This window comes from Mytilus californianus, unplaced genomic scaffold, assembly GCF_021869535.1.
Source record: "Mytilus californianus isolate M0D057914Y unplaced genomic scaffold, xbMytCali1.0.p SCAF_4, whole genome shotgun sequence".
In the NCBI taxonomy this organism is placed as follows: domain Eukaryota; kingdom Metazoa; phylum Mollusca; class Bivalvia; order Mytilida; family Mytilidae; genus Mytilus; species Mytilus californianus.
Window position 1 is genome coordinate 106571226 of NW_026262690.1, and position 16819 is coordinate 106588044.

General features: G+C 31.8%; 2 protein-coding genes across 2 annotated transcripts in view; one reads left to right on the top strand and one right to left on the bottom strand.

The window, feature by feature from the left end:
• Positions 1–9335, bottom strand: part of LOC127739014 (actin-related protein 2) — a 32609-nt gene extending 23274 nt beyond the window's left edge. The window contains exon 1 of the mRNA XM_052250577.1: positions 9194–9335. Coding sequence (XP_052106537.1) covers positions 9194–9241 — 48 coding nt within the window. The 5' untranslated portion in view covers positions 9242–9335. The remainder of the gene's footprint in view (positions 1–9193) is intronic.
• A 92-nt stretch (positions 9336–9427) lies between these two features.
• On the top strand, positions 9428–16368 carry LOC127739015 (neudesin-like). Its single transcript, XM_052250578.1, has 4 exons — positions 9428–9592; positions 10868–10928; positions 12580–12683; positions 13285–16368. The coding sequence occupies exons 1-4, from the start codon at positions 9428–9430 to the stop codon at positions 13429–13431; spliced, it is 477 nt and encodes a 158-aa protein (XP_052106538.1). The 3' UTR covers positions 13432–16368.
• The last annotated feature ends 451 nt before the right edge of the window (positions 16369–16819 follow it).

Here is a 16819-nt window from a genome sequence, read left to right on the forward strand (position 1 = left end):
ATTCTATAATATATAATTTGTAGATTTAAAAAAAAAGAAGTTGTGAACGTAACGTAATTGCAATGCATTATTACTGTATGCTGATTTTCTTTGAACATATATACAAAGATCTCTATTCTTAATAAATTTTGCCCATTATTCTCTATTATTTATAAATTAGCACAGAGTGACCCTTAATTCTCTATTCTTTATGGTCTATTTTTCCCTAGTCTTTTTTTTTTTTTTTGCCCTTTATTCTGTAAACCCCATCCAGACCCTCATATACATGATGAAAAATCTAGTACGTAAGTTCTGCTTCGAACACTAGTTGACATGGGTATAGAAAATTGTCATCTATGTTCTTTTCCCATCCGCAGTATCTATTACCCGTTCTTGCAACGTTAGGCAGCTCTGGATCTAGGATTTATACAAAATTTCCATTATCTCTGCATGATATGACATATAGATTTAAGTATTTACAGGAAAGAAACCTGCGCTAGCCAAACTAAATAAATGCCGAAAAGCAAGATCTCAAAATGACAGTAAAACAAAACGGATTAAAACCACAGGGACTCGGTTAGCAGATTAAAATTGTATTAATCAATGTTTATCTAAAAAAAATTCGTATTTCCTGTCTATTTGTATAACATTATAATGTTTTTAACGTTGGCATCAATATTTTTTTTGTATTCTAACAATGTGCAGTTTACTATCCATATCCTGAAAAATCTTATTCAGGCAAAGGACTGAAATAAAAATAAACAAAAGAAATAAAGATAAACTTGAAACAAAATATCGGACATTAATCGTACATTAACGTATGCCTTTATTAAATGTGGACACCTGTAACAAATAAATACACAGTTTATTTATGTTTCAGTTAACGGTTCTCATAAAATATTATACTTAACTGCGGCCAAGCTTAGCGAAAGGCCGTGCGACATAATCAGTCAAACAAACTTTATTAGATCAACTCGTTAAGGAACGAGTGTTGTCATTGGTCAATTCAAACCTTTGACCTCAAATAAACTCAGTTAAGCCCCGCTCAAGCACACCTGCTAAAAAAACAAAACACGCGTACAATAAACGATCGAAAGTTGAATGATCGCGTACATGATTATGTACTTGATTATCTCAAGACGTTCTAAATTATATACATGTGCATGTGAAATTTATTTATTTCATAATGTGCAAAAGGTCCTTTTGTTTTAAATTTGATTTTTTTTTAACAAAGACTCTTAACAGTTTTCACGGCGAAATATATTGAATCCAACTGTATCCTCTCAAGTAGTTCTGGACTAACCCCGTGCAGCTTTTCTATCTGTTAATTTACATCATCATGTGTTTGCAATGAGACCAAATTAGGAATTATGAATGAAATGACTCGAGGCTGTTGGATAAACGTAAATGAGACCGTAATTAACTACAGACATAATTAACCAAATTACATAATATACTTTACGGTAAATAGGTTTTGTGTTCAATATTCATATTCTTTAGTAAGTATATCACAGCTTCCTCCTCGACCCTAAAACTAATCTCGCGTATTCTAAACTTTTTGTTATAAATATGAAAAAACATAGAAATAAGAAAATAGAATCACAAACGACAACTTAAATTTACATATCATTTCATGGCTTTTTAAAAACAGGGACGTTTTGGGATTTTATGGATTTGACTTTGGATAGTGTGTTTTTTCCCTTCATATTCAGTTTAATCTGGGACATAATATATTTTAGTATAATAGTCCCAGGTTTACTTAATTTTGAAAACAAATCCCGAATTCTAAGTAAATTCGGTGCAGGTAACCATGCTTTCTTTAGAGGAAAATGGAGATAGCAAAACACTGGCCACAATGAAAGGAAATGTACTTTACACATGTTTGTAACTCCGGCGATGTAGGTGATGAAAATATTTACATAGATTTACATAGAAAACCAAGTATTATGTCAACGAACTCGCTAATTGGTAATGAAAAACAATCAATTGAACATGTTTAAAGAAATTGTGTTCATTCATTAAATGTATTAATAAAAAGGTGAAAGGTGGGTCCCTCCATGTACATTTATTTTGTCATCCTTAAATTTCTTTATATTTGGTTTAACAGTTTATTGTACATCTATTATTTTGTACTTCATTTAAAATAAGCATACTTAATTTGTTAACCTTCAATTTCATGTTTCTCGATAAATTCATTCAATTCCAAGTTTTGGGAGAAATGTGAAACCCATCATGAATTATTTTTATTATGAGATCTTTATTACATGTAACTAAAACATTGTCGAGACAATAAGGTAGGATATAATTGAATCCCGTCAGTGTGAAAGAAATTTAAAAGTGGTTCATTTATTTATCAGTATAACAGTATAAATGTGGCACATGTATTTATCCTTATCAGTGGCGGATCCAGAACTTTTCATAAAGGGGGGGGGGCTCCAGTCATGCTTCAGTGATTCCCCATATAATCAACCAAATTTTTCCCACAAATTGGATCCGCCTATGCTAATATTTTTCATAATCCGGTACATGATAAATGGGTTGTTGCAAAGAGAACATTTATAAATACAAAAAATATATCACAAGGATAATATTTCTACCCCGTTATTTTTAAATCAGGCGACAACACAGCAGTACACAAATCTGTTTACGTTCGTAGTAAAACATAGTACATTCCATTGTCGGTCACCTGTGTCAATTCACGTGCACACTACGATTGTTGTTGTATTTGAATCTTTCGGCCAATGAAATGGGACGTTACAAGTTGTTTGTTTGTGTTACACCAGAATGTTATCAATGAATTATCAAATGCTAAACTGCAGTGTAAAATTGAAAACATTATTTACAAATAATAAAAAAAATGGAATACTCTCCTGTTCTTTTGAGCCTTCCGAATAGCATTAGTTATGTCCGTGTCTAGTGCATCTGCTCCTTCTAAAGACATTGTTATTTCAAGAATGAACAAGAATGTGTCCATAGTACACGAATGCCCCACCCGCACTTTCATTTTCTATGTTTGTGTGCGGGATTTTCTCGCTGCCTTGAAGACCCATTGGTGACCTTCGGCTGTTATCTGCTCTTTGGTCGGGTTGTTGTCTCTTTGACACATTCCCCATTTCCATTCTCAATTTTATTAGTGGACCGTGAAATTGGGGTCAAAACTCTAATTTGGCATAATAATTAGAAAGATCATATCATAGGGAACATATGTACTAAGTTTCAAGTTGATTGGACGTTAACTTCATCTAAAACTTCTTTGACCAAAAACTTTAACCTGAAGCGGGACAGACGAACGAACGGACGAACGGACGTACAGATGCATAGACCAGAAAACATAATGTCCGTTCTTAGGAGAAAATTTCAAGGACTGAATTTTCGGCTCTCTCTTGACACCTTTTGCGAGTATGGCCCGTGTTATGAGAGAGCAATATCTCTTGCACGTAAAAGACACCCTTGTAGATTTCGAAAAAGAGCAGGCTAATGCCGCTACAAGGCAGCACTCGCAAAGTGGAAAGGGATTAATATAAGTTGCAATAACTTGATTCCCAATCCTCTATAAATAAATATGTTTAAACTAACATAATGTCCATAAATGGGGCATACAAAGATCTAAATGAATTGCTGCCTAACTTCTACATTTCGACATTTCGAGATCGTTTTCGTGTGTATTTTGTATTTTTTATCTGTTCTAAAACAGTCCCAGGATTTTGAAGGCAGAAAGTTTACCCTTAGCAATAAATAAATAAAAACTTTAATCTACAACATTATTTATCAGAAAGAAATATATATATATATATACAAAATATTTGCCACTGGACTTGTAACCAGTTTTCACGCTTAACCACAAGTCCTATGGCTATGGCTTGTAAAATTGCTTTCGGGCTTGTAAAAGTCTTCTCTACAAGCCACAGAATCCAACTAAATTTTTTTTTAAATTGAGCTTCTGGCTTGTGGACTCCTAAGTTAAGCGTGAAGGCTGTGTAACGACAAACTTCCAATCAGTCCAAAGTGAGTAGAAATATGTCAGTTAGTAATTTGCTTTAGACATGTTAGAACGAAATCATACTTTTAATTTTAACATTTAAAAAGTTAGGGGAAGTTTGCATCTTAAAAACTTTGTGTCATATATATTTAATAAAATCGCGTCGAAGACAATAATCAGACAGTCCGATGACGTCCTTTCTTTTTGAAATTAATGCATTAAAGTACATTAATTACATATGATGTTTGCAATCAATTTAAATTGCTTTGTCTAAACCATTATTCAACAATCAATGAAAATAATTAAAAATGTAACCGCAGCAGTTATGCAAGTGTTCAATTACCACACTTCTGTTTACCTGTTGACGTTTAAACTGGACACAAATTTGTTTATAATAGTAGGTGTGCGTTGTCTAATACATTTTGTATTTAGGACAACCAGTCATGCGTTCTCAAACATCTCGGGGTAATGATTGACAGGTATTGTAATCTATGTAACATATAAATCGGGGTACAATAAAGGATAGCATGTTTTCAATTAGTAAAAACAGTTCACTTTTTATAGGAAGACAAAATTAAAATATTTTCCGTTGAATCAACACAAGTAATGTAATTATCACAATATAAATTTGTTATAAATAAACAAGTGTTTAAATTTTTATTTAAAATTCTACACACAGACCTTGATAGACCTCGTTGCTTGTCTTAATTGCTCTCACTAAAGATAGCAAACTTCAGTATTGGAATTGATTTTAAAATTTTAAATTCCCAATAATAGACTGTCAATGCCGACTTCGCAGATCAACGGGACATTATCTAGGTGACATGTCGCGATCATTTAATTGTATGTGTTCATAAGAAATTTCAGTAAACTTTAATTAATGTCCATCACGGAACTGAGGGATACGCGTTTTCCATTATAGCTGCAGAGTAGAAACCTGACAAATTCTTCAAGTCAAGCCCAACAATTTTTTTCACTAATGACATTATCCATATACTTCTGTGTTTCCGTGACCAATATGTATTTAGTTTTCCGGGACAAGGACCAAAAATAGACATAACTGATTTATTTTTCTAAACATGGCAATTAAAGACGAATTTAATTTGATAAAAAAAAATCACATTCTGACCCAAACTATCGGTTAACGTTATGTATCTATCATAGATATAAGTTCAATTTACGCGTTTTTTGTTTTACGTAAAACGACTTCCATTCATAGATATTTGCAGTTGTGTATTGCAAAGGTACCACCTGTATTCATAGTTTACATTAGTCGTATTAAAATAGATTTTTATTATTGACCAATGAAAAAAAATCGATAGTTATTTAATCAGAAAAGCAATGCTTAAAAGCGTTTCGTATTTGTATTTCGATCTTTCTCCTTAATTTGAAAAAACCTGCAACACTGATACAAGAAAACGAAAAAAGATGTAATCATCTAAAGCAGCGACATTTTATATTATATGTCTCTGTCTTAACCATAGCTCTATACTATCTGTTTCTGTCTTCATTTACAGGTAACTATATTTTCAAAAACATCGGAAATAAGATGGTTAAGTTTAACAGATTCTGATTTGCATTGAATATATATATATATCTGTTCTACATTTTAACGATGTATTTATAACCGTCGCTCACGCTTCACTGGTTCTATAGACGACTCAATACACATCAGTTTTATCGGACAAACAGCTAATTCCCGTCGACACGATAAATCATGTGTATTAACTGAAACACTTTTAAAAATACTATAGCTAATGTTAAATAATACACACGTCGTTCGCGCGAGTTATTAAAGGGACATCGTTATCTAAGAGTATGAGAGGGATTACGGCAAACATCTAAAACGCCGGACGAAAGTCTAAAAATACAGCAAACGTCTAAAGTCAGAGGAGGAGGTCTATTTCTGTGTCAAACATCTATAATTACGAATTATGGTTATTTATTAACCATAATCTGGCGTTCTTGCCATTAATCGGGCACTATAACCATATGGCTTTCCTAGTGATACATGTTCATGTTTTCTCACTGTTTTATCTTCATTTTCACTTCCCCATGTTCACACCCAACAACTCCGGGTTGAATTGTAGTTATTCTTGAATAAGAGGAGCCATGCAGGTTTGATATTGGAATTGTTACAAATGACAATTAAAGAAAATATTGGTTACCAGGGCCTAATCTAGGATTTTTGAGAGGGAGAAGTGACTTCTCCTTCCATGAGAGAGTTGGGAGAAGTGATCAATTTCATGGAGAAGTGAAATTCCATTACCGTTTCGTTTGCATAGTGTTTTCGTGTACATCATTAAGGGAAAATTGTTTTTATTTATGCAATAATAAATATACTTGCAGTGTTTTATATGATATTGTATAAAATGTATGAATTGAAAATTCTTCATAAAAAGGTTTAGACAATGTAGTTGTTATTTATTCATTCAACCTTTTGTGATGTCAACTTGAATTTAAGTTTGTTGCTTGCCTAGTAATATCAGAGACATATAATACAATTGTATTATAGGTCTCTGGGAATATTATCATGCATTAATCCCATGTGCGTCTGCTTCAATAAGTCCAGAAAAATATGGCTCCCAGTTTATGTGATGACTTTTTAATGACTGGGCAATTTAATGTTTTTCATCACATGACATAATTTTTAAAAAATATTGACTGTCCAGTACATCATGTCAGCTGTAAGTTGAGAATCTCGTGAAAGATTCAATATAAATGAAAATATTTAGCAATCACATTTTAATGAGTCGATAAAGAGCTAATTTTTATCATTTTGTTATACAAGATATCTCCCCAATTTATGAGCCCTAATTAACAAATTGGTCACAAGCTGGCCATTTGTTTTGTACGTTTGCAGTCAACTTATCCATAAGCTGTCTTTCTACCTATTATATTTCAATTTTTAATCAAAGAATGTAAAAAATTTCCGTTCATTCCCACCCTTGACCTACCGAATAGTAAAATTGATCGTCTCGTAATAAATAAAAAGAAAACAAATCAGCTGAGTGATTACGCAACATCCTCGGATGAAAATCATCGTAAAATGATAATTCAACAGACGCTCTGTTTCTTGTTTCACTAGTTTTGAATGTTAAATCTGTGGATGCTCAAAGTCGCCATTGTATTTATTTCATTTATTCGAAAGTATTAGTCCTGGGTCACTTTCGAAAATTTCGATTTTCCTTGTCGCCGCCATTTTTGTTACCTGTGAAACTTGTAAAATTTAAGTTGTCTCCCTTTTACCGATTTTGATAGCGATTTGACTTCGCCATGAAGTCAGTCAGCCGGCGAGTTTTAGCGATTTTCAAAATTCCTTGGCGACTTAAATCGTCATTTCGCCGGCAAGATTATGGCCTGGGTTACTCTATAATGAAATGAATATAATAAACAATATATCAGTCTATTCACTATTCCTTACAATAAAATGTAGGAATAAGATATTTTCGATCAAGACACATAGGGTTTTTGTCCTGGTAAGAGCCTCCTCCATCATTTAAATTTCATCCATGGAGTCCTCTAATTGAGTATTATCGCACTATCGCCCATGCTTGGTGAAACAACAAAGGTGCAAGAAAATATTTACAGATGCAAGTTAAACACAGTCTGATAGTTGTGATTAAGGGATGCTGCAGCTCAGTAGACCCTGCTTAAAAGCATCTAGTGAGGTACTATCCACCAAAGGTTGTGGAAAGCTGTTCCATATCCGTATACTGCCTGGGAAGAATGAATGCCTGTGTGTTGATGTTTTGGCATATGGTACATGAAATTGTGCTGTGTGTCCTCTAACTACTGATTATGAATTATGTAGCTCTAGTGTTGGTATTGCTACAAGGCCTGGCCATAAAAAAGAATAGGTTTGTTTGCCCTAACCCTACCTATGTATTCCCAGAAAATAGCTGCCTACTCAAAATCTTTTATTGTCCTGATGTGAAAATATTTTGTTTTATTCAGATAGGCATGAAGACTTATAAACATTGATACTTAAATTTCTCTTTGCCAAATAAAAAAGAACAGAAAATGCCTACCTACCTACCCACTGTCTCGATGTTGGGTAGGGTTTGGGCAAACCAAAATATTTTTAAGTGTGGCCCCACGTACTATTCTGTATGTCATTACCGCTTTACATCTAGCCCTCCCCAAGACTAGTGGTTGTTACTGTAGAGTTTTTAGCATTGATGACACACTGCTGGTTTGTTGGTAGTCGTTCATTAAAAACTGGGCTGATCTTCTTTGCACACTTTCTGGTTTCTGTATGTTAAGGTTGGTAAATGGGTCCCAAACTGAACAAGCATACTTAAGCAATGGTCTAACTAGCGTTGTGTAGCATACAGCTTTAGTATGTTGTGGACAGTGGTGCAGGTTTCTTTGGATGAAGCCCTAGTTGAATTTGCCTTTTTTAAGTTTTAGCTATACTTTTTATGTGTGTGTGCACGTGTTTTAATTAATGGTTTTATGGGTTGCTACTCCTAGATATTTCGCTGAATCAACCAATTCTAAATTATGTCCATGAATGTTATATCTTGTGAGATGTGGTTTGTGCTTGTTGGTAAGCATTGAAGTTGGCATTTGCTTGTCTGCTCTGAGTGGGAAAAATGTGTACAAGCAGGATGTTATTTCATGTCTTCCTGCTGACTGACCATGAGAGCAAAAAAATCAAAATTCCATGGCATGTCATCCTAGTACAAAGCAGGTTTAGTATCTCATTAAGATTTAATCATCTAAAATATGCATTCAACACTTTCTGTTGAATATTTATCAGACATCAATCAATCAATCTGAAGTAGCACAATCCATTGAACTTCCTTCTGACTTCTTAAAATCATGTTTCGAGCCTGTTCATCTAAATCACTATGGAGAGAAAACTGACTAGTATCTACAATACAAAACTATTATCCATGCATATAAAATAAATATAAAGTTTTCAATGCCTGTCAAAGAATAGAAAAGTTCATCCTATTAAAAAGGGGTTGTTGCCAATGTTGGTAAATTATAGTAATTGACATTTGAAAATTCACACAGTTATATGTGCAAAGTGAAAATCAATTACTTGTGTGTGTGTGTTAATTAAATTGTAGATTGTGCATTGCAATTTTTATATATATACATTAAAAATGTACAGATAAATATAAATAGCAATGAACATCTTCTACATTGACACTTCCGGGTTTGTTTACATATTTATACACATTAGAACGGCGAAGTTTGAAATATTTTTTTCATTGTGCTTACTCCTGTGCCATTATCACAGACAACAACTTTCCTCCCATCTTTATCCATGGCAGATGGTGATGGATTTAGCAGTAATATGCAAACTTTGGTCTTTTCCTCCTAGCAGACAAACCGGAAGTTAACACCCCGGCATTTGACTCACAACGGGAAATACGTTACAATGGCCGTGATTGGTTATTTTAAGATGTTCAATCAATGAAATCTCGTGTATTATTCAACCATTAAACAACAACAATGGCAGCCACCAGTCGAATTCTGACAGCTGTCTTATTTCTCGTTATTTTCTCTAATAGCAAAGGGAAATATCAACAAGTTGAAATTGAAATAGCAGGGAAGAACGAAAATGAACCTGCAAAGATTTTCTCGGAATCTGAACTCAGACAATTCGACGGATCTGATGTACGACTATCAAATATGCTATTTTATGAAAAAGGGGGGAGGAGTTTCAAGTATTAATGGAAACAGAGCCCTTATCGCTTTTTAACCAACTCTTACATAAAAATATACACTAATCAAAACTTGTTATACCCTCTAAACTGCACATACTGTCAAAGAAATAGCTTTTGATTCACACAAAAAAAATCATTCTATCCAAGAAATAGACAACATGTATCCTGACGTCTCATGTGTTTTCGTGCTATTAGAAATGCATTGTGACGTCATAATTTCCATTGAAAAAGCATGCATACTAATGATAGTACAAATTCATATGACGTATGAACACATATGATCTGACCATAATAATAAGGAGATGTGGTATGATTGCCAATGAGACTATCCACCACATACCTGTACTGCATGTCTACACCAGGGTTTACACTTAATGTAATAAACACAATTTGTATTTCTTCAGATGTATCATGTATATACTGAATTAAAACATTTAAATTACATAAATTTCCCATAATTAAGTACCATAACTCTGAAACGGTAGAAGTGAAAACAAACAAAATCAAAATTAACCTGTGTTAAAAAGTCCAAAACATTCCATAAAAATTTGTAAAAGTTTAAAAAAAGGTTTTTCCATCTATTTATTATCCAGAAACCACAAAAATGTTAATTACCATAACTCTAGATCTGGAACAGTATAATTAAAAACAATAAAATCGAAATTAACCTGTCTTTTGTGGTCCAAAAACTTTTCATTAAAATTTCAATTGATTTCACAAATGTTTCAAATTTTTTTTTCATTTAACTAAGTACAACATATGAAGATCATGATGAGAATATTAAAAATCACACTTCCCAAGCAGAAAATGCAAAAAACGCCTCAGTAGTCTTAGGAGCATGTTCGCCTTGAGTGCGGGAGGTAGTGGGTTCTAACCCCGGCCGGGTCAAACCAAAGACTTTAAAATTGGTATTTGCTGCTTCTCCGCCAAGCACGCATCATTAAGGAGTAAGGGCAAAGACTGGTCTGCTTTGAGTCAGAATAATGTGTCCGGGTAAGGTGACAAGTCTTCCTGCAGACTGTTACCTTGTGAGCTAGCACGTTAAAATCCCGGCTCAGCGTGTCGGTCTAGTACAAAGGAGGGTAAATATTCATATTACATTAACATACTCTCATCCTGAATATGCATATTAATTTGCCGCTGAACGTTATAACAAAATTTGTTATATTTCATTTAACATTTTTCTTTACTTATAACTGATTACATTTACTGATTTCTTTTTTAGTCTGAAAAGCCAGTTTATCTTGCAGTACGTGGTGTTGTTTTTGATGTAACAGAAGGCAAAGGTAGATAACTCTTTTTTTTAATTACATTTGGAAAAGTAAATTCCTTTAGTAAACTGTTTACAAAATAAATCACACATTTTCACTCTACCTGCCCAACTTGGTTATACTAAACTTGTTATATAGATGATATGATCAATCACATTGAACAACAATCCATCATAGTAAATACTAGTTTTATGATTTTTCATTCCTGCTTCACATCTTATTTTTATATCGATATCAAAAACTATTTTCATATACAAAATTTGTTATCAACAAGTAATCATATGAATGTAATTTCAAAGTAATCATGATTACACCTTTGTTTTACATTGTAATCGATTAAATTATTATTGTAATCAGAAATTACATGATTACTGATTACATGGGATTACATTGCAAAATTTAATCGATTACAGCTGATTAAAATTACCCCATGCCTGACTAGCACCAGACATATACTCCTTAATTAGCTAACATATTATGCATTTGTATTTTCTCATACGATTTTACATGTAATTCTTCAAGTGTTCCATGATGTTTCCAATATTTCCATAGTGGTCGACATTGACTGTCAGTGCACCAGGTTCTATAGTGGTCGACATTGACTGTCATTGCACCAGGTTCTAAAGGAAAAATATCAATCAAAATTATGTCTAATAATCTCTTGAAAATCATTTTTCTTGACTATTTCTGAACTAACAATTACTGTTGAGTGGGAAATTTTCAAGAGGAGTATTATTATTTATATTTGCTTAATCACAGATTGAAAGAAAATTGCAAAAAATATTCCCAGTTGGTATAAAAAAATGTAAAACAAACAAAAATACCAAACTCCAAGGAAAATTCAAAACGGAAAGTCCTTTATCAAATGGCAATATCAAAAGCTCAAGCACATCAAACGAATGGAAAACAACTGTCATACTCCTGACTTGGTACAGGCATCTCTTGTGTAGAAAATGGTGGATTAAATCTGGTTTTATAGCTAGCTAAACCCAGGTTTAAGCTAGGAATTTGAGGGCTTAAGTCACTTTTGCATGACAAGAAAATCAACCTTTCTTGTGTAGCAGCTTAACATGATACTAGTATTTCTAAAGCAGTTATTACATAGGGTTTAATACTCTGGAAAGACAAACTGAAAAATAAAAAAAATCACAAGGGAGCTTCTTTTTATCAATCCCCACAATAATGTAAAGTTGAAGGAAATCAATGCAGGAATACTGGAGTTTAATTTATAGTGCCTGATTTGTGAATAATTGGCTTAAATCTAAGGGTCAAAGTTCCCTTATTCTAGAATGACATAGCATAAAATAAAAAAAAATAAAAATGGAGCTTTCTTCCATCAATTCTAATGTTGCGTTCAAGTTATATGAGAATTTATCAAAGTGAATTGACTGTTCATACAAAGTGTTGACGGACCGTCATTGGTATACTATAATAGGTTCCATCTTGGACAGACATATAAAAATAAGAAAGCGTTTAGCTGAGAAACTTGGAAATCAGCTGAAATATAGAAATCTGCAGATAATGACTGAGTAAAACTACGACACAGTAAATGCAAAACAAGAATTGTCGATATATAGAAAATGCAGAGAATTATAATTAAAACTTCTGAAATCTTAACCTTGTACTTTTCTTACCAAAACATAATTTGTTGTTTTCAAATTTACAGATTTTTATGGAAAAGGTGCAGCTTATAACCAACTAGCAGGAAAAGATGCTTCATATGCCATAGCTACATGGTCATTAGAAGACAAAGATATGCATCATGATATAGTAAGAAAAAATGTTCTTTAGATGAAGAAGTTTCTTTTCAGTGCTCTCTGAAAATGTTAAATTTATAAAGGAACTGTATTGTACATAAGATGAGTATAAAACATAGCTGGTTGTAAAAATTAAACATCCAAATTTTGTTACTACATGTAGTATCTTTCGTGTTTTTGTTCATCTTGGTCTTGAACTTGCTGTTTAAAACAAAACACTTTAAAAATGGTATTTTCTGCCAAATGTGTGGATATTTAGGAATATTAGTAAAGACTGGTTGGCTCTTAGTCAAAAAATGTGTTGATGTAGGATCCTATGTGACTGTCTTCTTGAGGACTGTTATCTCATGAGCTAACACATTAAAATTTTTCATATACATGTGTTACACAATATACCTTCATTTATACTAGAGAATGCCTGGTATATTGCAGTCATTTTTTTTTTTTTTCCTTACTAAGCTTCTATATTAAGGAACAATTTGATATTTGGTCGGGAATTTTATAATATGTATATTGAGCATGGGATTTGTCAGGGTCCTGAAATAGCAATCGAGTATACTGACCACAACATATATGATAATGCATTCAATTTCTTGTGTTTTTTTTTATTACAGAGTTCATTGTCAGATAACGAATTAAAAGGATTAGATGATGTATTCGTAGGAACATACAAGAAGAAATATCCTACTGTTGGGTACCTGCAATATCTTATAGACAAACATGCTGACAAGGTTTCTGAAAGATTAAGTGATGAATTGTAGATTTGGTTGTGATTTCTAATATACATGTGATATTATAACTGCTCACAACTTTTATCAAATTTCTGTTTTTGGCAAACATTTTGAAATTTTGAGCAACAATGTCATAGAAATGAAGTTTTTAATATCAAAAATATCCTGGTTCATGTCAATTATGTTGCCAGGATTACTCTCCATATATACTCTCTAATGCAAAATTTAATTAAAAAATTTTTTTTTGCATGAAAGTAAAAAATAGGTAGGTTTTATTTTATATTAATTGTTTTTTCTACGAAAAAAAACATTCCTATCAGGAGAGAAAATCTTTTGAATATATGCAAATAAAGGATAGAATTTTAAGTAACTAAAAAAAATCAGTCAATTTTTCTTCTGTCACATGATTCTTGCATTTCTTCACTGCTGGGTATTCCAATGCCTGTAGATGTGGGTATGTTGTATTTTATAGTATACATTCCATTTTGAAGAATCTCATAGTCTGTCAATTGTTTAAAACTCATATATGGTGATATTTTGGTTGTATTTATGTATTTTCAGTAGGACAAAAGAAAACAACAAAAAATGTGAAAATGTGAACTTAAACACAACAATGAAGCATTTTATCAGCTTGTATTTTTTACCAAAAAATAAAATAACACTGTAAAGTTTGGTGAATCCTTGAATTAAGGTGGTACCAAACACCTTGACTAAAATTAATTTGGCTTGTTTAATTTTCATAAAATTTTGACAAAATATTTACTTCGACCCTTTGACAAAAATATAAAAATTTCAAGAAACTTGAACCAAACACTTTATCGGAAAAATTTCATTGGATATATAGCAGTTTGACAAACACTAATTTTGATCATTGAGAAGTTTAATATTTCCTTAACAATAGAATGTGATTAAAACGTTCAGCTGATTGTTACAGAGTTATCTCCCTGTACTGTTATGTGCCACCTTTAGATCTGTTGAAGATTTCTAATTTTAAGAAATTGAATCTAGAAATATTTTTGACATAGTTTAATCATTTTGTCCAGGTGACACATGTTCATATATTATTTATTGCGGGAAATTTTAGTTTTGCTTTTTCATCTGTTTGACTTGACTTAATGTGATAATAATTTATATCAGAATCATGTTTTTGAATGTTTTGACGGTAACATTCCATTTTCTAGTCCATTTTCTAGTCTTTGTGTGTAATTTATTTTGATCCAGTCCATGTTACCGTATGTACAGTATTTATGAAATAATGAAAATGTAACATTTTTTGGTGACATCAGATAATCATGGCTTAAAAAAAGAGTACTGTTAATTCAGATATTTAGTACATGAGTTAATTATAATTTGTTTGCCAGTTTTTAGTCACAAGTTGAATATTTTTTTTATATTTGAATTCTTAGATCAGTTTTTCTATTTATAACAATAACTTTTAGATGGATATATACATGTAGTAGAAATCGAAAAAAAAAAATACTTCATTTTTAATGCATTCTCAATTTGTTAAGAGGCTCTAGGACATAATTTCATCCAATGTCTAGACTCTACCCATTGCTGTAAGACTCAGAGGAGTGAAATTATCAATTTATATTTTACTGGACAATCACTGCATTTCACTGCAACCATAGTAATAACTATTCATGTACATGTACTGTTGTTGTTGTTATTTTGACAATTTTATTATTTGTTTACTATGCAATGTATGTAGTTTGTGTTCCTACTATAAAACAGCATAGTTCTAACTCAATCAATTAATATGTGTACATAAAACTGTCACTGGTATTTGGTGTTGTAGTAAATACTACCTATACCATTTCAAACAAGAGGAAAACTCTTTTTTACTACAGAAAAATCATGCAATTTTAAGGTTTTCCATGTCAATCCAAATTGAAAAGCAAAAGAAGAGGTTTAATTAAAACCATTAAAATATAATAGCAAAAATTCTAAAATTCTTCAAGCCTTTCAAAATAAAGTTAATTTTGGTGATACATTGTAAATGAATTGAATGTTTTAATCTCGTCATTTTAGTGAAAAATGTAACTTATGATGTCATTGACTATTAAACATGAGCCAAAGCCATTACTCAGAAAGGTATTTTTCTTACATTAACATCTTTGTTTAAGACATTTTGGGTAAGGCTTTGGCACATATATAAATATTAATCACAAGATATCTAAATGATGCTATTTTGGCAGTTGAAATTGAAGCAATAATACAAATATATAATTCAAAATTCAACAATATGAATACTGATAACTGGCAGACATATGTCTTATGAATATTCTAAGGATGTTTTTTGATAAATTTAATATACTTTTGATATTCGAATTCAGTGGACTAAAAAGGGGCCTTATCATATTTTCTCCTTTATATATATACCTTTGCTTAAATTTTAACACTTGACATGCAGAGGGAACATTTTATTTTATCAAATTTAAATATTAGTAGAAAATGATAAACCAGTTTTTGTTGGCATATGCATACAAGTTTATTTTGTATTTTTTCTATCATGTATCAATTTATGAGGGCCATTGTGAAAGTTTTCAAATTTATGTATTGAATGCCCCTGGTGCTATTTCAGTTATTTAAAGCCTTGTTTAGGATTTTATGGATATCAGAATTTCATCCTTTTAATTGTGGCAATGCAATATATTTAACATCTTCATAACTATTAGGGATGAGGAAATAAAAAACATGTATTTTTTGACAAACATGATAATTAAAATTTTAGGTATATGGAAATAGTTAATTTATTTTGTGGTATTTTAATTCAAGAATTGTAGGGATATGAGATATCTGCTAACCTCTAAACAAGGCTCTTAGTTGGTGCTTCCTGTTATTAATTTGGTGCAGATAATTGCTCATTGATTTGATATTTTTTGCTAAAAGTTTATATACATATCAAATGAAAATTGTTATATTTTCAAATTTTATAGATTTATTAAATAAACAGAATTAAAAACATGCTTGTTTTTTTCTTGCAACATATTTTGCATGAAGCCTTACTTTTTTTTTAAAGATTTGAAACCTATATTGATTGATTGCTGCTTGTTTAAGGCTCAATCCTGGGTTTCACAAAAAATCTAAGGACTAACATTGACTGAAAGTAAACTATATAAAAATAAGGAGATGTGGTATGATTGCCAATGAAACAACTATCCACCAAGGTTCAAATGAAGTGGATGTAAGCAATTATAGGCAACCGTACGGCCTTCAACAATGAGAAAAACCTACATTGTATAGTCAGCTATAAAAGGCCCCGAATGAAAAATATGAAACAATTCAATTAAGAAAACTAACGGCCTAATTTATAACAAAACAATTGTTCAAGACTGACTACCAATTTTAGTTGTAAGTTTTTTTGTCAAACGTATGCCCATGGCACATCTTCTATAATTATTTTGCTTACAGGTAT

Coding starts and splice junctions, on each gene's coding strand:
- LOC127739015 (XM_052250578.1), top strand. CDS start 9,428: ATGGCAGCCACCAGTCGAATTCTGACAGCTGTCTTATTTCTCGTTATT. Junction 9,593..10,867: donor GACAATTCGACGGATCTGAT/GTACGACTATCA, acceptor TTTCTTTTTTAG/TCTGAAAAGCCAGTTTATCT. Junction 10,929..12,579: donor TGATGTAACAGAAGGCAAAG/GTAGATAACTCT, acceptor TCAAATTTACAG/ATTTTTATGGAAAAGGTGCA.